The sequence below is a fragment of the Beta vulgaris genome, chromosome 4 (genome assembly GCF_026745355.1).
Source record: "Beta vulgaris subsp. vulgaris cultivar EL10 chromosome 4, EL10.2, whole genome shotgun sequence".
NCBI lineage: Eukaryota > Viridiplantae > Streptophyta > Magnoliopsida > Caryophyllales > Amaranthaceae > Beta > Beta vulgaris.
In genome coordinates this window covers 55,127,350-55,151,646 of record NC_079205.1, presented here as the reverse complement: position 1 = coordinate 55,151,646, position 24,297 = coordinate 55,127,350, and the positions used below count along the sequence as shown (strand labels likewise).

Genomic DNA, 24,297 nt, shown 5'->3' with positions numbered 1-24,297 from the left:
CAGTCCTAACAAATGTCTGATCTTTGCTTGAATTTGGCTGGCCCCCACTTCTAACCTTCACTTGTAAACTACAAATCTTGGTCTTCAACTTCTTAACTGTTTCCTTCAACTCCATATTTTGATGCTGCAGCTCAGAAATGGTAGTGTCCTTCTCCAATAACAAGTAATTCATCTCCTCCCTCTCTGCTGTGCAACCGCGACGTACGTCATCCTCCCACAAGAAGAACCCACAATGTTCCTACTTATTTTTAACAAATTTAAGAACTGAATTAAATTAGGGAAATTGACAAAAGAAAAAAGTTTTTTTTTCATCAACATAACTTACTGGGAAGTGAATGCAGCCATAGAATTTCCTCCCCAAGCTAGGGCCCTTGTGCTTCACAGTTCTCAGGGGTGAAATATCGTTGTGGTAACATCTCAACACAGGCCAAACCCTTCCACTTGATGCAGACCCAGAGTTGGAAGATGAAATAGCCATTGATGAAGATTGATAATTATGGAGGAATTAATGGAAGAACATGAGTGAAAATTAAGAAAGAGGAGGATTTGGAGAGGAAGTTTATTTAAATAAAGGGAGTGCAGCAGAAAAATAAAGGGGACAGAAATGAAAAAAGGGAAAAACTTACCGTTATAATAGGTGACCTATAGCAGCAGGTTAATAGCAGGTTATGGTCCATCATAAGCTAATACCCCCCAAAATACGGTTTATTATATACTAATTAAAAGTTGGGACCATTTTGAGCGGACCGGTAAAAGGTTGGATTATTACGGGCCATTTGAGTGTTCTAGACTCATGCTCGTGAATCGGAATACGCTACTATAATACACATATATTCACTATATCACAAACAAATACACTATATTTTAAAAAATAAAAAAATTGGTAAAAAGAATTCTTTTGGACTGCCCTCACACAGGGCCCCATCCAGAGGCCCATTATAAGCCAGACAACCCCCAACCCCTCCCCCCTAATCGCAAACAAATGCTTGGGGTAGGAATTGAATCCTAAGCATTGTTAGGGAAGATGAGAAAAACTCACTACTTGAGCCAACCGCAATTCTTAATAAATACGCTATATGAAACAGAAATACATTATATCACAAACAAATACACAATAACGCAAAGAAAAACTATCACAAAGAAATACTACAACTCTTGCCAAACACTATATTACAAAAAAACACAATATACCACATACAAACAAACTATCGAAACTAACAATATTATCCTAATTTTCTATAATTGCTTCAATTATACAATGAACTATAATACACAAAAATATACTATATCACAAACTGATATACTATATCACAAAGAAATACACGATATCACAAACAAATACAATATAGCACAAAGAAACGCTATCACAAATAAATATAGTATAGCACAGGGAAACACATAATATCATACACAAACATACTATATCGAAAGTAACAATATAATCCTAATCTTCTATAACAGGTTCAATTGCACAATCAACTATATCACAAAAATTGCAAAACAAAGTAAGAACTCGAAGAGAGAGAAACTAAAAAGGCAAATATTGGGTACACACTAATTAGTGTATATCGGGTTCGTACGATTTTTTTATTCTTTTTAATCTAACCACTTTCCTTTTTGGCATATTTACACGTTGTTTTTTCGATTATTGATAACATGTCTCATCTACTTTATCCTCTTTCTCTACTCATGTCATTCACTTTTTAATGTTTTAACCCACTTTTTAGTTTATCTCTCCACCTTTTTAGTTTCTTTCTCATACTTTTGTACTTCCTCCTTGGTTCTCCCCAAAGTGAAGTGAGTAAATTGAAAAGAAAGAAGGATAATTATGATGGCTCTCTTGTAAATAGTTTAGGTTATAACTTAGGACTTGTTCTCTTTGACATAAAACAGTTTAACTGAACTGAACTGAAATGAATAGTGATATGTGAGAGTAAAAGTATTGTCAAGAGCTAAACTGAACTGAACTGAACTGAACTGAACTGAATTGAACTGAACTGAACTGAACTGAAAATAAGCTGGGGTGAACAGGCCTTTATCAGCATGAAAGTGATAAAGCAACAAAGAATTAAAAACAATAAACATAAAAATTAATTCTGATGCCAGATAATTCAGTATATTTCAACAGTTTATGTTCGGTGAATTGAGGGGAAAGCTTGTCTTCATGTTAATATTTTTCCGTTTTTCTTGTAACGGAATGAAACAAAACATTAATAAAATAGAAGTACTTTCTCCGTTTCAATTTAATTGTGATACTTTTAAAATTCCGGACTCCTAGGCAATTTTCGGAGAGGAGAGAGATAGAGAAAGAAAATAAAAGTGTCCCGTGTGATACGAGAGAGACAAAGAGAAGTTATTACCTAAAATGAAAGTGTCACTGAAACTTCCTAAAATAAAAATTATCACAACTAAATTGAAACGGAGGAAGTATATGTTTTTTGTTTTACAAATTTCAGTTTTTATTTAATACCACCTCCTAAATCTTAACTAATAACTATTGAAATTTACAGAAATTCACAAGTTTGGGAATGAAAAGTTAAAAACATTGTCCTAAGAAGAAGCAAAATGCACCATAGATATTGACATCTTCATATTTATATTATTAACACCATTTGTTACCATCTACCAAATAGACCATAAAAAACCCAAATAAAGGTTAAATGAAAGTGCAAAGATATAAGGCTTACTTAAAAATATATTATATTGTTTTTAAGTTGTTTTTTTTTTGCTTTAACATTTATCACTGTATAATTTAACTGTTAATATCTTTAATTATTAATAATCTAACTCAAAAAACATTTGAAAGTATATATCAAAACAAGTTGGATGATAATTTATGTTTTTTATATTCACATACGATTAGTAGGAAAAAAAACTGCCAAAATGAATAAATAGCATGAGAGGCAAAGTAGGAAAAAAGAATAGATGAAATAATTGAACTCATTAGTATTATAGTATGCGTGTGTGATGAAGCACATGCTCATGCATGATGCATGTCCAGAGGTTTCTGTAAATTGGATATTACATAATGAATGAATATGGAGAGATGAATTTTGTTCTGTTACCCAACTTCATACATCTCTTTTTCAACTTTTTAGTGTTAGACAATTTACCTCCATTAGCATTCGAAGACAATCACGTAACGTTTTTTTTTCTGGGTACATGAGTGAAGTTAGGATACCCTTCTCTCAAGGGAGAATCCTAACGAATCAAGTAAAACAAAAATTGTGAAGATTAGGATCAGTTGGGGGATCAACGTCAATTGAGGCAGCAGAATTATTGTGATCTTTTTTTGATAGGAGTTCTGCTACTCGATTGACTTCCCAAAAAATATGTTTAATGGTATAGAATCTGAAGTGACGAAGTAAATGTCGTATATCATCAATGAGAGTTTGTATGGCCCAGGAGCAAGCATATCACGTAACGTAGTTTAAAACTACTTATTGGAAACTTAATAAGGTTGTAGTTTGTGGTTATGTTAGTCCCTTCTTACATCCCATTATTCCCAACCTATATCTGCTTACTAACTTATACATAGCTTTCTCACGTTTCTTTCTTCTTACATCCCAACCACACAGATAATACAGAAGATTTGCATGCCTCTTTCATCCATAGTTCCTGCTCATTCTTGATAAGAGTATGATGCCCTTGCATGCCAAATTACGAGCTTAGCCAAGTTAGAAGATGTCATAACCTCGCTCGGAACAGTGACCTACTTTTGAATCTCTTTGTATCCATGTCCCCGTAATAATAATCATCAAGTCTTAAGAGTAGTGAAATGAACCAATATCCAACCCTCGAAGAATGCCACCGGCTCTCAACGACAGAGAGATTGAAAGATCATCTGGAACCAAGCTTGCACAATTTTGGCTTTGTGAATGCTAAACAAGATTACACAAGATATTAAAGAACTGGAACTTTGTCAACATAATTAAATCTAAAAAATTTGGCTTCAACCACATAGTCCAATTCTGATGAGATATTGAAACTAATGTTTCATCATATAACAGTGAAAACAGCTCTTATTCGCAATATTTGAAGCCAATGACATGTTCTAAGAACTGGCTTTTATTGAAACCCAGAGTGGTGTGGTGCCAAATTTGAGCTTCAGATTTATGACTCTACAAGGTGAACATTAAACTAACTACAAAAAAAACTGCACTTAAACATGATCGCGCAGATATTAGCACCTAGAACCGATGCTCGTGGGCCGTGGCTGTACACAACAATAAAAGAGAAGAATGGACCAATAGACAAAAAAAATAAGGGAGGTACAACTTTACTGGACAATAACAGGTTGCTCTCCTTCAACCTCGGATATCACAATTAGTGAGTCAGTCATATCAAGGTTCAGAGGTTCGGATTTGGGGATTGGATTTATAACCTGCAGTAACAATGAACTATTAATAAAATTTCATTTGCTAAGATGTTCTAGCTAAGCAGAAGTCACATACCTTTTTGTTGTTTTTCACATAACCGATGGCCGCTTCTCGCCTCAAACATGCTCTTTCAGACAGCTCATTAAATGATGGGGTTTCCCCCTCCTTCATGTACAAGGAAATATCCTGCAAAGAAGTTGTTAAGGATGAAGAGTTCAAAGTACAGTTCAGATGTACAAGGATACTAACAAGGATTAAGGATCAATCTAACCTAGAAATTGTACAAGGATACTATTGAGGCTTTGAAACTAAGCTAAAACCAGAGCAGAGGCCATCTCAAAAAGATTCTACCATGGCTAAGCCTGGTTTGTAAATTATAAAGATTACTTGCCCTGGATTGCACTTTTTCTGAAGCCTGATATAATTCTTACTAGCATCCATGGTAACAGCAATTGAAAGTTAGCAATTGAAAGTTGAAACAAAATTCACAAGATTTTACAATAATAAAATATGAAGTTGCCAGGATAGAAACCTATAATATAAAATTTGGTATAGTTCACAGTTTGTAAGGGGTGCTAAATGTATATTTATACAACTCTAACCATGTGCACATTCCATGGCAGAGTAATCAGTTATGCAAGAGGACCACAGTCCACAGTATATAGAGCCTACAATCATAGTGCATCTCATGTTCAGTGGTTAGCAAATTAAACAATTGGCCTGTTTCCTGTATTAACATGGTAATGCGTTCAGTTAGGAAGTAATAGAGGGATTAAAAGAGCTTAACAGCAGGAACAGAGGTGTCCAAAGGGCATTTTCAGGATTAAAGTTGAGTACCTTAACATATATTTCGTCGCCCTCAGCATCGAAAATGTCTTTCCATACTCCATTCAGTTCACTATTCCCTGCAACTGCAGCACAAAATGTTTCTCGGGAATCAATATCCTAAGTAAATGATTCTGGCACATCAAATGCACAAGCGTCTAACGAGGACAAAGAGTAAACCATTAGCAGTAACAAGACTCATCAATTCTTCTGCAGCAATATAAGTCAGTGATGGCTTTATTTTTGTTACCTGAAAGATGCTAAAACATATAAGACAATAATTCTAATGCAGAATCATGTTAAGAAACTAAATCTTGCTACAGGAAGGGTTACTTGTTTGCCAAGTTTTGAGTCAAAGATCTCCGCAACAAGATTTTGCACCTGTAAGAAACACACAAATTCCAAGAAGATGTCACTTCATTCATATTAAAAAACTGTAAATAGTTTGCAAGCCATACATCTATAATGACATCTCCAATACCAGACCTTCAATGTTGAAGGACTCGGAATAAAGAAAGACGAGGGAAATAGAATATTTAATGCCGGGAACTCAAGATAACATATCTAGGGACAAGATGCTCTTTTATGCCGGGAACTCAAGATAACATATCTAGGGACAAGATGCTCTTTAATGCCAGGAACTCAAGATAACATATCTAGGGACAAGATGCAAACAGAGTTCTGAGGAAGAATGTACTGAGACAGCTAAGATTGCTCACCTTTAGTCCGAGTTTATTGCATATATTCTCAGCCAACAGAAGAGAAAATACAGAGTGCTTGTCTGCCCTGGATGGATCTGAAGCAAACACAATAAATACAAACACAAAGCTCATCTGAGTCAAATCCTCAATGACAGTAGATTCTCACCTCCAAGTACTATCTGTCTATCTGAGATTACAACAACTGAGAATGGGATCTCTTCATCCTGTTTCATAGACGATTGGCTTCTCATTATTGCCTCCTTTAACGTATCATAATCCATTGGGTTTCCTACCTGTAAAGGAAGCAGGAACAAGTAGATTTTACACGTTAGTAAGATAAACACAGTATATAGTAGTTACAGCTAACTGACTTTGCCATTCGGGGTCAAACGGTTACCATGTGGGAAACTTGTATGTGTTCAAGTTTCTTTATACCAACAAGAGTGCTATTCCTCTCCTCTAGAGGAACATCAGCTAATATTTCCTGCATTTGAGAAGAAAATTTTCATGAAGTAATCAGGTCCAAGGCTCATCCTCATCATATCTGGATTTGTAGTCTCTGATCTATGATTATATCCAATATTTAGATTCCTGCAGATGAGTCCCCACCAGAAGATGGCTTACTGTACTGACCTGTATCTAATTATGTGAGCAAATTATTGCACTAAAAACATGTCAGAAGCTCTCTGCATGGAGCTATTATTCAGCCACCATTATTGCTTGCATAGATGTTGACTTGTCTATGTTTTATGAGCCAACACAAACTAAAATCAGAACCAGAAAACCTAGACTTTTGTTGAATTAGATAATGTTAAAGAATCTGACCAAAACAATAATAATAAAAGTCACAGCACCAAACAAATGAACATTCTTTGTCCAAAAATTATTGTCAACCTTGCACACAGCATAATTACTTACATTTTAGGATTAATTTCCGTTATAGGGTCGCATCAAGAGGACAAGATTCTGTAATCATATATGTGGCGGTAAGGCAACACAATATTTTGGCAAAGCCCACATAGAAATAATAGCAAGTATCTTGAGAGTAAGAAAATTTGTTTCAACTTATTCTATAAGGTAAGAGAAAATGCATGTAGCCAGTATCAAGTACGTTTCAGAATTTCCCCACATCAGATTACTATCACTGAGCAGAGATATGTCTACACGGATAGATGGTTTAAGAAAAAACAGCATACCAATGAGCTTCCAGGTCCAAGATAACAGTCATATTCTTTAATCACCTCCGCTACATTTGGGCTCCAACCTAGCAAAAGTATGCTTTCTTTTGGCCCTAGAGTCCAGTCTGATGCCTAGGACAACACCAAATGGAACCAACAGTTAAGCTTCTTCTAATTCCCGTTACATTTTCTGTAGAAAGTATTCAATCATGTTTCAGTTACAGCATACCGTAAATCGGCGTTTTGAACGACGTTTTTGAGTATTTTCACGCCGCAATTTCTCTATTGCTGCCATATATTTGTCAGAGTCACCTTTATTTCCCAAGTCTTTTAAGTTGTGGATCTCCTTATTTACATCTCCAACAATTGAGTAGGAAACTTGTGGTTTCATTCTTCCATAGAGAGGAGCAATGAATAAAACCTTCACGATACAGGTATGAAGTATCAAAAAGGATGACTGTCAAAGACTAGAGAGAGATATCTAGAGATGAAATATCAAACACGGCACATTCCTGCCAATTCCTAGTTGTCAATCAATATAAATTGTTTCCTTGGAAAAAAAAAAGATAAATTTAAAGTTGGCCACCCAGACTGAATACAGTATGGCTGAAATGTAGAAGATTGCCTGAAGATATACTATCATCAAAAAAATTCAGAATGACAGCTAAATAACAAAATTAGGGCAAGTGATTCCGTGCCCTCAGAGTTATTTCTATTTAGGCATCGGAAATCAAACAGAAAGTTAAGAAATGTGTCATTGCAATTGATGCAATGCGCATAAACATTTTTATTATTCCAGTTTCCCCTTCTAATCCAAGAAACTGTCGTCGAAAGACAGAAAAACTATGAGATCGAACTCAAAACAATAGAAGACAAGGATTTAAAAGGAGGCCTAAATCCGTCCAACAGAAATAGGAGCTTAAAGGATGAAGCGAAAGGCCCCGGTTCCCATAAAATCCTTCTAGCCAGGCCAGCTGATGGATATCTCATCCTTCCTGGCCGCATTCATCCATGCAGGCTGGCGGCCATCCAAAAATATTTTTCTTAAGAGCTTATTCAAATTTCAAAGCAAGATTTACCCTGATTATACTACAAATTGCACATATTTATAAGAGATCTATCTCAATGTTCCAAGGCAATCTAATGTAACGAAAGTAAAGAGTTGTGACAAACGACTCTAGTAAACAAACAGTTTACCATTCGAAGTCCGGCGAATCTGTATCATCCTTGTTTGCTTTCAATTACATAAAAAAAAATACTTGAATTTTATTAGGATCGCCTTCATATGCTTGTCCACGCAAAACATCACAAAGAAGTGCGATAAAGCGGTGATCACCAATTTGATTTCCAAAGCCATATCTCTGCTATTTTTCATTAGTATTTGGTTCCTTCTTTATTTCTTGAAATCAAAGAACAGATTATACTTGCTCTGTTTTAGAATACTTGCAACCTTAGCGCAGATTTTTAGGAGCATGATAGACCAGGAAAACAGCCATATTAATTATACATGTAATAACCCAGTCACTCCCTCACCGGTGTTTAGATTATTTTCATTAATTTGTCAATTTACCTTGTCTATTCTCCTAAAACTGCATGTCAAGGAGCTTGGTTGCATTGAAACTGAGGAACTATGTTGTGCTGTTTAAGAATACTTGCAAAGTCCAGATCCCTCTCTAGTTTGGAAAATATCAATGGTTGATTTTGTTAAAAGGATACCATATACATAAAGTACATTTCCCTTTATTTTACAAATGGTAATTAATTATACGCAAAAAGTTCCTTCGATTCCATGCAGAGTGGAAGATCATGAAATAAAAGGTATAGCATTGCCATAACTAGTAATTGCCAATTTCTTCAAGTTAAGGCAAACTTTGATGAGTCCGCCTCACTATATTTCTCAAAGGGTCTCTTTTTGTTTACACTACTTTTCAAGTTACCCCTATAGCTCAGACATTAAGGTAAGACAGTCGTCTTAAAGACCAACTACCAAGTTAATTGCAGCACAGGGTTACATAGTTATTTCCTCCGTTTTGTATTAGATGCAAGTTTGCATGTTGCAACACATTAGTTGTAAGTCATATGAAAAACGCAAATATATCAAGTCTCTTTTGTTAATCTTCTGTTAAATTATTGGCTAGCTACATCTAAACAATATCAGTTCATGACATCATATATATTCTGATTCTCATTTCATGGCCATTTCTTACACGCTTTTTGCAGCTCAATTGACCAAAAATGTTGAAGATCATTGTGAGCATCGGCAATCAAGGGCTAGATCTACAGTGGATTCCTGTATCAGTACAAAGCAACTACATAAAACATTTAATACTAACTTACTTTGTCAGTTTCTTTCAACACCTCTTCATCATTTGGATGGAAGATTACTCTTCCACTTCGGTGAAGACCACAAACAACCACCTGAAAGAGAAATTTGTAAGAAGTGAACTAACAATCACAACAGCGGAAAAAGATGTCAGGGAAATCGTTGACCAGTTACTAGCAAATTGCCAATTAAGTTTCGTCTGATAGACAATTACCTCTTGTAGACCACGTCTCAGTTGCCTGTACTTCATTCCAGCTAGGTCAGGGAAATCACAGAGATTAAACACATTTTCTGCAACGAGGTACAAAAATGTTAGTCAGTCAGTCAGGTGAGGGATAATTCTAGATACTTGGGGCTTGATTTTAGTACATCGCAGCATTTTAGAATTACAGCAAAAAATCATATTGATTAAAACACTATCAACAACCAATAGTCCATTCACTTCATCTTAAGATTAGACATTGGGACTCATAGATTGCTAAAACCATTATGTTAGACAAGGATGTGAGAATCTTATAGAAAAACCACGCCATACTACACAAACTAGAGCAAGGAAAGCAACGAACAACTAATACTACTGCTGAGCACTGTCAATTAGCTGCTTACAAGGGAACCACCCTAGTATACATGACATTAAAGAGAGTTGCAAAAGTTCCCAATCACTAGGTTCATAAAATGCGAGTATGTACGAACTAACAGACTAAGGCTCTGTTCTTTTGGACTGAATTAATGAAAATTTAGTTCTGTTCAGTCAGTCAAGTTCAGGAAAATTCAGTTTGGTTCAGTTTAATTCAGTTAGTTTCCTCTCACAGGTTTCACTCAGTTAAGTTCAGACAAATTAAGTTCAGTTCAGTTTAGTTCAGACAAATTCACTTCAGTTCATACAAATTCACTTCAGTTCAGTCCAAAAGAACAAAGCCTAAGAGTCTAAGAGTGAATATATGAAACTGATCATAGAGATAAGATAACCTTTGATAATTTCTCGAAAAACAGTAAAATACAGTGATAACTACAAGATTTTGAGAGGCTTGTTCTCTCCCAATGAACTGTTAAGAGCTCACACAAATGCTCATCAATTTTCAACGTGATTTGTTTTCTGCCTAATCTGCTGTATTTATAGCATCTTTTCCTCACTAACTCTCTTAACTTATTTTGCAACCTAACTTCTTATAGTGCACTACCCAAATTACCCCTCTACCTTAGGCCAGTTCATCACAGAGTACTAGCTACTTCAACACCAAACTTAAAACAGGATTCCCTCTAAGTAAGACATGCAACTATTGACACAAACATATTTATTTTGCATAGGAGTTTGAAAATCTACTACAAGACAATATCAAAAGTGTCTCAAAATAGGAAAATATACAGTACTTCTGTAATTGAGCAAGTGCCGATAGATCTTGAAGAGGCCCTTTTGTCGAGAGCACTGAACAAACAATTTGGAAGAAACATTTTCTACTGGTTCGACTTTGAGGCCTGATATTGACTTGAGCAACTCGCAAGTACTGGAATTTGAAACCTGCAATTAGTATGAGTCTATAAGAAGTTGAATATAAACATATGCATCTAAATTCTTGCTTCAATTTCACACAAGTCCACTTAAAAAAACATGTATGCAATGACCAATTTGAAAGTACTTGGCCATAGTTTTAGAAGATGACACCTCAACGACAGTAGGTACAGAAGCCATTTCAGCAAGCGGTTGTAATGCCAGTACCGATAAAAACGCATCTGTATCAACTTCATACCTGAGAAATAAAGATAACTGTCACACGCAGTTTTAAGCAGTCTTTTCCTCACCAAGTTGTCAGAGCATACAGATCAGGTTAATCTGCTGTCAAAGAGGTTTAGTGACACATGGAAATGGAAATACTAAATAAGTTACCCAAGCAATGATTTCAAATCAATGGGAATACTGAATAAATTACCCAAGCAATGCTTTCAAATCACTAAAATTTAAGCTCCCTTTTCCATATCAAAGAGGTTTACACTTCTTTTATAGGTCATTCGTAAGGTTTCTCACATCAAGAAAAATGTGAAGTTCAATGATTGACATTTAGCCAGGAAAAAGCCCCTGTGGTTTATTTGGGCAAGGGTGATAGCAATAATAAGAGTCCAACTGAAAACCAACTACGATAAATTATCATCAGTCCTATCGCGCATCCTAATCCTTGACCAACTGATAGAAGGCCAAGCAACGCAAATAATCTCATAAAACAGACACGTTCCAAATAAAGATCTCAATGTCGTATCATTTAGAAAAATAAATTAGTGGTATTAGATATTGACAATTAATTACTTATATATCTTTGTATCTCCTGGAAAGGCAAAGGGTCGATAGATCAATACAAACATTTCTCATACTAGAAGATACTCCAAAATGTAGAAATTGACAGCAAGGTGGTAGTAGATTTTAGAAAGGTAGAAGAAAAGAAACAAGGTCAGACAAGCACACCAACTTTTGTGTACATGACATGTAGACTGTAGTAGATATTAATAAACCCATTACTTGAAGCATTTTAGTATATTGATCACAAATTATAAGGAGATTCCATTAAGTTCTAGAATGAAAAATAATTCTATGCCAAGCGGGGGCCAGAGGAGCCAACATGCTGTAGGTTGGTCGATCATTAAGATGGTTAGAAGGGGAAGGTTTCTTTTATGATCAGCTTTCCTCGTCATTTCATACTTTCAGCCATTTATGATATTCCTTTCTGCAAATCATGTGAGGGATAAAGAGAGCAGTTCTTGAAAATTTCATTTCTAGAGTAAACATCATAGTAGAAAACTGGATGAGCTTACTGAACTGCTGTACATTTTTAGACCTTTCCAAAAACATATCGCCTCTCAGGCAATGAATACTCAGATAGTCACACATTATCATATAAAAGCTACCAGCAATTTGTCTTAGAGATACTCAGCCTCTCTCTGGCTCAGATTATAGAGATTTGTAGAGAGAGATCCCTTATCTGAGTATATTTCTTCTTTGAGCACAACATCCAACCTACCGCAAAAACAACTAAATGTTTGTCACCAATGACCAACCATCCAGGCCTTCTATTAACTTTTATGGAGTAAATTTGGAGAGGAATATAAATGTAAACAGCTCCTAACATTCAAAACACTCGAAGGAACACATATTGCAGACTAGAAATGTCTGCATGATGTCTACATGCAGTCTGAGAAAAAGTTACATAATAAACTGGGAGACGCTTACCTATCTCCTTTTGTTGGTAATATAATTACAGCACGAGCCTTGTTTGCAGCAGCTCTTTCAAAAGATTTCGTCGAGCTGAGACTGCAGCTGTCTCATTGCAAAATCCAACGTAAGCTCCCAAAAATATTACCCACCAACACATTCTTTAATCGAACAAGTTTACTTACAACAACTAAGAAAGAGAAAGATACTTCATCCACATTAGCTAGGGCATGGTTAAACTAACAGGATTTCCAGAAATCAAAGAGAGATCCTTAACCTATAAGAAAAGGTTTGACAGCACTCTAATCAAATAATCGACGTTCCTATGCTCCGTTGTCAGTCAGCTTTACTTTTATGGGCATTCAACCTATAGTACAGAAGGCCAAGGAGTGGCATATTAAACTCAAATTGTAGTATTCAAAGAACTATAAAAAGCATTGATGCCTATTTGACCATACACAAGTTATTACAATTTTTTATTCCAAAACTGGCTATTTCGTTTCAGAACGCTACCTAGATGTGTGCGTCACTCATAAAAGACCTGCATGCTTGCAATTTCCTAAGTTCAGCTAGATCTTTCCTGTTTTGTTCAAAACGATGCCCAATGATTTCACCATGGAAGTGGTTGCTTTAGTTTGTTCAAAACAGGATCCCATGAGAGGTACTGGGGTAAGGTAGATTACATGATATATTAAAGGTGGTTTTACACATCGGCCTAAGCTATAGAAAAGTAGACAACCACAAACAGGAAGACTCCCGACCAAAAGATTGGCATTTCTGAAAGCAGTGAAAGAACAGGCTTGCTTGGAATGATCAAATGAAATCTCAGATGGTTAAATTGTGAAGTAGTTTAATTCTACGAATAAGAAACAGTAACTAATCTTACCTTTTTGTAAGAACATCGATATGGTTAAGATCTTTAGCAATATTTTCAGCAATCCTTTCCATTTGCTTCCTCGGAAGGTCAGAAAGGAGAAGGATTCTCTGCCTCCTGTATAGCATGCAAACAAGAACAGGTTGCCAGATGACACAAATTACATCTATAATTCACACAAAACACAATACCTATCGTGTGCAGTGCCTAAACGGATGGAAAACTCGTGATACTTATTTATCTGCTTGAGAATGAAGTTCAGATGACTATTCACTCCACAAATGATTATATGATCAGTCTCCAAAACTTGCATTTGGGCACCCTCCCTGAGCCTTTGCATATTATTCTGGTGAGACACGATGGACATGATGCAACAGAGTTTATGGTCAGAAATTCAAGAAGATATTTCAGTGGTCACTGCACAGTGTAACATGATCCCTATGAGAATAAACTTTAAGTACCTCAATTAGACAGCTAAATGCCATAATCTATTACAGTATTTACCCAAGTGCCAATTTCAGGCTACCTTTAGTCCCTTTATACCATCACTAGCTGCCTTTATGGCATTATGTGAGGATGATATATCAGAGGCTTTGTTGGCTAAAATTTTGCCATTTGGCAGGACTCCTATGAGAAATTATGCTCCTAAACTTACTCTGAACTGCTCTGTCATTGTGCTCAATAGACGAGAGTAGAATAATATGCCCCAGATAGCAAGCATAAACCCAACCACTCGCTCAAAACGTGTTCTCAGCTGCAATTTACCATGGAAAAATTGATATTAGATGCAGCAGCTGCATTAACTACCAGATAATTGATAAGCCAAGCAGAATCAAGTGAATATCACAAGAAACAGTGCCAGAAAGTTCACAAGAGCATCATTTTCACACTCTTAAATGGGTTGATGAAGAACAAAGACAAGCCCAGGCCTCCCAGAAGCAATCCTCCAGAGATTGTGAATTATTCCTATGTTATCAAACAGGGAAAACATTAACAAAGTAGAACAGAGGAAACAGCAGAAAATGCTTGGTTATTCAAACAACAAACAGACAACCAGTGTTGCACAGTTGCATTTGCTATATTCTTTATTTCCTTTTTTCTGGGATCAGCAAGGAAAGCCAGGTGACTGGGAAAAGATAAGTGCAAACACGAAGCTTACGTCTTCATTTAAGGAAGTATATTGTGATATATGAGCAACTTACAAAACTTATAAACTTAATCAATAATATTGTATGGTGAAAGTGGATATCACAGGGTACCTGAACCTAAAGAAGAGGAATCCACCAATGACAACGAAAGAGAAGCATGCCACAAGAAGTACCAATAAGAACCTGCATAATGTCAATTCCAGCTGGTTTAGCCATTATGATACAATATTGTAGTGAAAAATCGATGAGAAGTCCAACAGAAAAACAGTAACAGGTAACCATATACTCCTATTGAGATAGGTGGCACAAGTTTTTGAATGGATGCCAACCGAAGACAAGGTCAAGGTTGCATTAAAATCGTGCATGGATAGCAGGTGTGAGCAGAGGAGGCCACCGCTCTCAGGATTAGTCTGAGCAAGACCTCGGCCGGGATTATATATCCAGTGTACGCACAGATCACAGATGGATAAGGTTTTGGGCAGTTTGTTCCCAGGTTGGGCTCATCACTTTCCAGTTTATATAATTTCTAATTTAAAGAAGAAACTACATCCATAAACTTAGAAGCTGGATAAACAGGTCCCCGGCTTGAAATGGGCCAGTCTGGATAACTTTTCAAGCCACCCATGAACCACACTGCTTAGACACTGGAGCGAGCACGTTGAAACAGGCCCTTTAGACACCTTGATTTGTAAGTGATAAATGAAAGTTCATGGTAAAAAAGACAGCAATAGGAGATCCCTTACTAGTAAATAGTATTACGTTTCACCTATTTGGAGAGGAAGGATCAATCAAGAACTAAGAAGGTTAATGCAAAACTTTTAAGGCAGATTTAAGCTACTATAAAAGATTGGAGCACCAGCATGATATCTCCATAGACAAACTCATATAGCTACTAATAACTCCTAACGTAAAGAATAGTACTAGCAGATACAGTAATTCAACCAAACTCGATATGGAAACGTCGTTTGCGGAGTCTCGATCATATACATGGAGTTATGGAACCATTTTTCATTCAATTCGTGAAAATTAATGATCAAAAACTGTCCTCAACATCAGCTCAACCTTTGGCATGACAGATATCAGAACGTGGTTGCAGAGTCTCGATCACATACATAGGTCTCCTTCCATTACTCCTACTCCACTACGTGAGGAGCTAACTGGTGATTTGTTTTTGGAGGCTCATCCTCTTAAGTTATTGGGAGTGCGCACTGCGCACTACTTTACATGGGGATGTCTCAACTTTGGAAGTCCTAATCCAATGGGAGGAAATGCCTGAATTTGAAGCTACTTGGGAGCATTTCTCATTCATCCAGGAGCACTTTCCTACCTTCCACCTTGAGGACAAGGTGCGAGTTTGGGAAGGGGGTAATGAAATATACCCACCCAAACCCCCTATTTGGTTTACTTAGAGCAGGAGGGCAAATCAGTAAAAGGTGAAAAGGAGTCCTTCTAGAAGGGAATGTTTTTCAGTTAGATATGATGAATCATGAGGTGTTAGTTGTGGAGGGAGAAATAGGAGGTAATGAGGTGTAATTAAATGGGCATCTTTTTGTTGAGATTGCTGTATATATAGAGGAGAGATTAATTGAATCAAGGCATTGAGAAATTAGCCAAGTCTTTTGTAATTGGAGAGAGTCTGCCTCTCGAAAGCAGTACACTATCCCTTCCCATTTCTGTATTAACCTATGCTACCATTTCCCTGTTATTCTTTATCTCTTGCCTGTGTATTTGCGCCATTAGTGGGTTCACCACAGGCTCTTGGGTGTATCTTGAGTGTATCTCCATGGAGACACTTTGACAAGTGTCTCTTGGAGGAGATACTATTTAGGAGAAATGGGAAATGACTGTCCATTGCCCCCAACCAATCAATTGGTGACACAAACACAAAGGTATGAGTTTCATTAATTGACATGGGGACCATTACATAGTAAAATATAAAATGGAGAGCTCCTTAAAGAGTTCTATTATTGTTGGGTGTTTTTTAGACATAGTCTTTAAGAATAGCTTGAAGAGAGAGAATAGCGGATTCATTGGAGAGCCATTATCATTGTACAAGCTCTAAGTAAAGATGAGATCTCCTCACTAACCACTTCCAGGAGACTTTTAAACTATGTTCCTGAGACTCTTCATTTCCCTTAATACCCATACTGGAAACTCACAACATCTGCACGAACACTTGAAGTTGACACTTAGATTTTAAGCCAATGAAAACAAAGATCAAGAGAAAATAAACCAAGAGCTTCATATAACTGTTAATGGTTTTCATAAAATAACATGGTAGCTTCCGAGAACATGATATTATAAGAAATTAACGGCATTAAACTATCTTATATGCAACTTTCACTTACGTAGCAACATTTCTTTCTACTTGCATGTTGAATAGATACATCATTCGTGCAAGACTCCATTGGAGATCTCCGATAGAAGGTAGAGATACATCCAAGTTAAGAGGCGTAGGCTTGTTCACTGAACTAGACAAGGAAGCAAACAGCAGTTTTCTGGACCCAAAAGCTTGCATTGAAAAGGCATGCAGACAGTTGATCATTTTCAGTAATATGCTTCCCATATTCAAAGGACTCCATCTAAGCAAGATAAAGGATGATATTGATAAGGAGTGAATTATGGTAGCTAGGTGACCCTGCGCATATAGAGAGCAAAGTCAAACACTGCAAAAGCAACTAGTTTCAAATAGGTCATAACCTATTCATAAACTATGTTCGATAGAAAGAGGAATATAAAACTCAAGGCATAAGAGCAGAAAATTAAGTTCTAAGAAAAAGCAAAAAAAAAAAAAAAAAAAAAAAAAAAAGAAGGGGGGGGGGGAATTTAGGGGCCTGAAGAAGAAGTGGTAAATGCCTCAAAGAATTCACCTTCTCATGAAAGTGGATATGGGATTCCAAGACGAAAATGAAGGAGAGGGCCCTTTAACTCAATAAAACATCAGCTATTCTTTGACAGCTAGAACCTTTTTCACCCAAAAGTAGAAAATATAACTCCATCATCTCTGATCAAATCATCAGGCTCCACAACGAAACCTAGTTACTTATGTCCTGTGACTAAAGCTTCACTCTTTTCTAATAGCAGCTATTATCTACTGCCAGTCACTTTTATTCATCTCTCCTTGCATTATCCACATGACTATTTGTAAGTTGTGACATAAACTTCTCAACAAGCACAAATGTCAAATTGTTATCCCCTGTACCTTTTCTGATTCATCCTTAACATTAGTTCCAGTTGGGGAAAGGGGGAACACTTCAACACCAAGCGTTGCCTGATTCCAAGATTTTGGTGAAACATAAAAAGGACATAAAAACTAGGAGAGATACTACTTAGACACGATATATAGCAGTACTCGCCCAACTAAAAAAGAGTTATTAGTTCAATACAGAGATAACTTGTGTCAGAATTATGAGTCTTCGGTACTCAGTCCCACATAGTAAGCTTGTATAGCTTGTAACAATTAACATCCACACATTTGAAGCTCAACACTGCCTCAGCTAAACAAGATCTTCTGACCAAGGAGGTCAGAAAGGCACACTACAAGAAGATCAGAGCGATCAACAGACAAAGCGTCAAGCTGTGAAGATCCGTTCCCTTTGGTCCAAACATATATAGGAAATTCGTCAAAGCAACAACATTTTTGTGATTTATCACCCAAACCCTAAGTTGTGGAAACATTCCAAAATAATCTTCTGCATGGATAAAAATTAACTTTGTTACTTAATGTGGTTATTGTGGTGAAATGACTAATACCTTCACTTAAAATCTACATGGTGAACCTGTCTTTTTGCAAATTTTATTTGGAGGACAAATAATATAGGATCATAGGATGTTACAAATAGCCCTTCACTACTATTTTAATAATTGTCATGACCTTAGTATACAAACAGCCAAACACCATCATAATCCAATTAACCCTTCACCAGCCAACTCTAATATGGCCTATCTCCCCCCCCCCCAAAAAAAAAAACCCCTTCACTTACCCTCTCCTCTGACACGGACATGGGAACCAGGAATGATGGTCCTTGCCACAACCTCTGTCTCTCTCACACAGTCTCTCTCTCCCCCCCCCCTCTCTCTCTCTCTCTGTTCCTTCCACCGCCTATGGGACCATGCTACTGCAGTCCAATTGTCACATGCCACCACCAAATCATCACCATTTAACACCCTCCCTCTCATTCTCACTATCTCTCTTTCATTCAATACCCTTACAGTTCATTGCCACAAATCACCAGCCAAAACTTGACCTCCATACATCGTTGAGTGCTGCCACCACCACCATCAACTTCATCTTGTGATCTCTTTTTTCCTCTGGGTCATCTCGTCCCTCACCCTCATTTAACTCTCTCACTCCCTCTCTTATATTTACTGGTGTTGCCGCGTCCAACCCTCACTGAATCCTTGCCTTATCTTTTTATTGCTAACCACCGGAAACCTCTGCAGACCATTGCTATTGATGTAAATTGATCACATTCACCATTTCCTCATTTTGTATTAGTCAAGCCCGATGACACAGATACTATATAAGGAACGTATTGTTGAGCAGCTTACGTATGCCACCACCACCACCATGAGTGTCACCCTACAAACACCTTTGTCACCTTGCGATCCTATCCACTACCCTCTCCACCATTCATCCTCTCTCAACTATTGAGAGCCAAAAACCAGTAATGTTGTAGTAAAAAAAAATTGACTTGACAATTCTATCATTTTGAGGTCATGGAAAGCATTGATTCATTAGCAAGGGGTTAATTTATGAAATTTTATCTCAACACTATCCTCCAATTTAAAAATGACAAGACAGAAGATCACCATGTACAATTTTAATCTAAGATTAACCAAAAAAACGCATAATGTTGAATACATAAAAACAAAAACCATATAAATGCCGAGTTTTCTCCAATTCTTTCCTCCCTCTCCCCTCTCCCCACTCCCAGCTGAAGATGCCCTACAGGCTCTAGCATCTTTCTTGAAATGCTTCAGCCAGTGGGCTTGCTAGCAAATATAAAAATTATCTTAATAAGTCTTGGATAGTAGTATACATCTCTTATGCCATAGAAGACCAAGGAAATCAACCAAACAACGTCAAACTCCAAGGTATTTACAAAGTTCCTTTACAAATCAAATGCATCTCAGATTTGAAGAAAGTCATGTCCATCACCAATTCACCATGAATACCATATGTCTCGCAATGAATAGGGGAAAACATGAGGAATAGGCCGTGAAAGGAATCAAATATATAACGCAAGTTAACACATGTATTCTAAAAGACTTAATCTTGAAAGAAACATAAGGACAAGCATTCACATATTTCTTAGAACTTTTGACTTGAAAATTCCACAGCATCACATAAATTCTTACCTTCAGACTATGTTTGAGTTCCGGCCTTGAACATGTACCTTTCCCCTCATTTGTCAAATCTGAACAAGGAAGTAATTTCTCCGTATCTTTCCTCATGGCATAGGTCAACAACTTCCCTAACGAACGATATGAGACATTATAAAGTAGAAAAGAAAAGCTAAAACTCATAATTCTAAAGATCGCTAACAATAAAAGCATATGAAAAATTATCGTGAAATAAAGTGACAGCATTTAGACATGTACTAATTACGATGCATCCAATGTAGATCAACAATGTCTCATAGACCATATCAGTTTCCTAGTTGGAGGTTATCGCCATAAGTTTTACTCACAAGCTTAATTTTAAGAAGAATCTCAATATTGCGTTGCCATTTTTCACTAAAATTGTTGAGTTTTGTCACTCTCCACCAGCATTATAACAACAATAATCCTTCATCTCTTCTAGGTAACTGAAATATGACATGGTTATGTAAGACACAAAACCAAAAACTCTAAAAACATCTCTATAAGCATTTAGTCCTAGCCTCTAGAGTGGTGGACATAAAAGGAATGTGGCAGTCAAGACACTCCAGAAAGTATGAATTTTCAACGTATATAGAACTTTATTGAACCAACGAGGGTTTACATATGCATATGCTCTAAGAATCCATGTGCAATTGTACCATTATGCATAGAAACCCTCCATTCCCCTCCCTCTACCCTAAAATGCCTGATTAGTGATAACCAGCCAATATCATGGTAAGCTATATGGTAAAGTGAACAGGCAAATATGTAACAGTGTCTGACAATAAAATTGACATCCATTTAGTACTCACTTCTATAATGTATATTGTTATTTGACAACAAAGATGAACCTTCCAACCAAAAGTCCTGGGTGCAATATGTATTCCTGCAAAATATCACTAAAGTAAGTTTTGAAACCACCACCTAGGGCAGAACATGCTTAGGTTCTGGTCATAAGTGACATAAGTTAGACCAAGTTCAAAGTCCTAACCATAATTATCTGAATAAATTTATTAAACTATCTTATATTCACAGAGTTCTTTTATGTTCCTACTTAGCCTTTTATACAGACATCTGGAGCAATACCATTCCATATTATTTACATTACCAAACTAAATGCACTCAAATGAAAGTAAAATCTTTATACTGCAACTGTGTGCAATGCTACCCGCTCAAATATTTAGATTACAAGATACCTCACTTATACCCTAGTCACACTCAAAGATAAAGAAATTCAAGTTAAGGCAGAGAAGCCTGCATCGCTAGAAGAAATATGACTGTCTCTTTATACTTGCTACATGCTTTTTGGTGGTCGTCCGATCCAATTTTTGACCATTAATATCTTTATTTACGTCATATTAACATTATGAAAAGTTGATACTATGAAAATACACATCGAGACCAATCTAACAAGGTCCCACAACATAATATTTTCTCTTATATACTTGCAGGACAACACGGACAAGCAAGTAAAAGAGACGAAGGGAGTTACACAATCTCCACTTATTTTTCCACAACTTCCATTATCTTTCGTCCCAACAAATAAAACAAAGTGCCTCCTTCCACGTTTAGTCAGTTCTGGTTTAGCTCTTCTACATAAAAGGCGTGAAAGAGAGACGCTAATGACAGAGGATTGCTACTTTACTAACACGTTTCATGTAGTAGCAGGAGAAGATTTGTTCGACTAGGTCCTTTGCCTTTGTCCAACTGAACGCAAAAATCCTTCTTTTGGAATTGAGAACAAATAGATGAAATCTTTCGACAGCTTGTCTAGTTCGAGTCATGCTTTCAGGTGGACACGACAGCTGCAATTGCTTCCTTTACACATGCTTTCTCACCCTCCTATGATTTTTATGTCTCATGTAATGTGTGATTGGCACACTTTTTTTTTTCATTTACTACTTCATTCTAAATGAAGAACTCCCAACTCTTTCGAGTCGCAAAAGTTTTGCTCCCTCTCTAATCATACCCTTTGTGAAGGCCAAAGATAGTTCATACAAACTACTTCTTACTAATTACTTCCTCCGCTTTTCTTTTACTTTCATCATTTCCCACTTCTAGAAATTGCAAATTACTTGCATCATTTCCTTTTTGGACAATAATTACTCTCTACCTCTCTCCTATCACATGAGTCGCCCTTTTTCCCTCTCTATCTCTCTCCTCTCCTTGGTTGGTCCTTGTACAAACACAAATGATGCAAGTAAAAAAAATACAGAGGAAGTAACTCTTATTGAAAACTTGTACACAAACCAACAATCACAATTCAAAAGTTCGACTTCGACATCAATATTAAACAACAACTTCAACAATCACAAATACTACAAGACTATAAAAGCTCCAACAATACCCCAATATGATGTAAATTAGTAGTACACTAGTACTATGATTTATGAGAGTCATGAAATTGCATTTCAATTTATTTATCATAACCAAATCAAACAAACACATATACAGTATTGTAACTTGTTTGTTTGTCAAGTATATGATATACTTGACAAACAAACAAGTTACAATACAAATACAATCTCAAATAACACACTCCTTTAAGATAACTCTCTCATTATATGATACTTCCTCCGTTCCATAATAAGTAAAACACTTATCTAAAAAAAAAAACTCTCACATAAACGAGAGAAGTGTTTCACTTATTATTTGAACGGAGGAAGTATATGATTATATGATAATGTACAAACATTTATAATCACGATTCAAAACTAAGGAAAAATAGGGATAAATAACCTGAAAGAAGCGGAGAAAAAGCGCCGACGAAATGTGAAGCGGCGAGTAGAAAACATAGGTGTCGCCGGAAAAACTGCCATGGATGGCAAAAACGACGTCGTTGAGTGAGTCATTTGATTTGGGGAGAGAAAAAATGAGTGAGAAGAAAGAATGCAAGTCAACAATGAGAGAGCATTGAAATGGGTCCCAATATTTTTTTGATGGAGTGGAAAGTTCAAAGTGGGAGTATCGAGTATGTACTATGAATCTATGAATCTATTATCAGAAAGTGTCAATTGTTGGTCCCCTAAGCTACCATTTGTCCGAACGTACGACTTCCATACATGTCATGTCATATTCATACAACATATGGACTATGGAGTTTATAAATGAAGTCCCAAATAATTACATAAACAAGTACTATATGGACATGGACTCCATAGGTCTATATTTAGCTATGACCTTCATCCATTTGTGGGTGTGGTCCATGGAAATATATGGAATATGGTTTTGTTATACTTATATGCTACTTTGTGGTATAAAGTTGGTGATGACCCAAAACAAGGGTGGATGAACCAAAAGAGAATCACTATCTCTTGAAAAAGTGAAATGATACTAATCAATTATTTAATTGCAGTAGTAATTAAGGTTGGTCTAATTGGTTGTAGACTCTCGTTCTATTTCTATTGTGAGACTCTTAAAATATCTACCCACTTAAATAATATTCATCTTACCTCGAAAAATTTGTTTAAAAAAAATACTTAGTCGTGGAGTGAAATATGAGCTCGTGTAATGCACAAGCCTTTGTGGGATGTTACTTGTCACTGATTTTTTAAATTTTGGAATAACTATTGTCAAAAGGTGAGATATAGTGGGACAATTAGTCATGAAAAAATTGATTATATGATTAAAAAAAGGCGGGGATTTAGCTAGAACGAAGTTGGAGAGAAGAAGAGGTGGTAGATTAGTGGAGTATCACCCCAAATCCAAGGGTGTTGCTTAGGATTCAAATCCTCATTCTAACAATAAGTTGGGAATTTCCCTCTTGTGGTGGTAGTGGCCTTTGGTCCTATTGTTTTCTAGGTTGTGAAACCTTGTACACATGTCAGTTCTAAAGTTGGTGTCTCATGCAAGCTAGTAGCCTAGCATGGGTTAGTATTTTGGGTCAATTATTTATCCTGATAAAAAAAAAGTTGGCTTTTTAGATACCTAAAAAGTCATTTACCCATATACTTACTTTTTCTTTGTTATTTGGCCATATGTAAATGTCAAAAATCCATGAAAAAACTTAACAAACACCCCGAACGTATATATGGATTACAAGCGGTTAAAATTGACACAACCTGTTAACTCGACCCATTCCTGATACGAAATTAGCGGGTTTCGGTCAAGGTTTTCAAACCGTTTCAGTGAGTGGGTTAACCTTACATGACCTGTTTATTAAACAGGTTGGGTCAGGTTGAACATTTTGACCTGAATCCGACACGATAACCCGTTTGATTACTATTTTATTATCAATTATTTTAGTTGGAATTAAAATAATATGAGTATTTTGAATAAATATATAATATTTATTATTTGTTTATTT

The 24,297-nt window shown here is 36.3% G+C and overlaps 1 protein-coding gene across 5 annotated transcripts; it reads right to left on the bottom strand.

The window, feature by feature from the left end:
• Window positions 1–3,903: 3,903 nt before the first annotated feature.
• Window positions 3,904–22,970, bottom strand: LOC104890667 (putative ion channel POLLUX-like 2). 5 transcript variants are annotated; one of them, XM_010676243.4, is made up of 24 exons: window positions 22,731–22,967; window positions 20,804–20,877; window positions 19,989–20,104; window positions 16,976–17,265; window positions 14,739–14,810; window positions 14,370–14,445; window positions 14,135–14,233; window positions 13,671–13,825; window positions 13,492–13,596; window positions 12,624–12,710; window positions 11,070–11,154; window positions 10,778–10,925; window positions 9,621–9,697; window positions 9,421–9,501; window positions 7,313–7,504; window positions 7,102–7,215; window positions 6,303–6,389; window positions 6,072–6,198; window positions 5,924–6,000; window positions 5,538–5,585; window positions 5,385–5,454; window positions 5,217–5,290; window positions 4,455–4,565; window positions 3,904–4,384 (listed from the first exon to the last, which is right to left on the bottom strand). In XM_010676243.4, the coding sequence occupies exons 1-24, from the start codon at window positions 22,841–22,843 to the stop codon at window positions 4,280–4,282; spliced, it is 2,583 nt and encodes an 860-aa protein (XP_010674545.1). In that variant the 5' UTR covers window positions 22,844–22,967; the 3' UTR covers window positions 3,904–4,279. The 5 variants fall into 5 exon arrangements, with proteins under 5 accessions (XP_010674545.1, XP_019104522.1, XP_048497734.1 ...); XM_019248977.3 differs by lacking the exon at window positions 20,804–20,877 and having other exon boundaries at window positions 22,731–22,870; XM_048641777.2 differs by lacking the exon at window positions 22,731–22,967 and having other exon boundaries at window positions 19,989–20,099; window positions 20,804–20,851.
• Window positions 22,971–24,297: the final 1,327 nt, after the last annotated feature.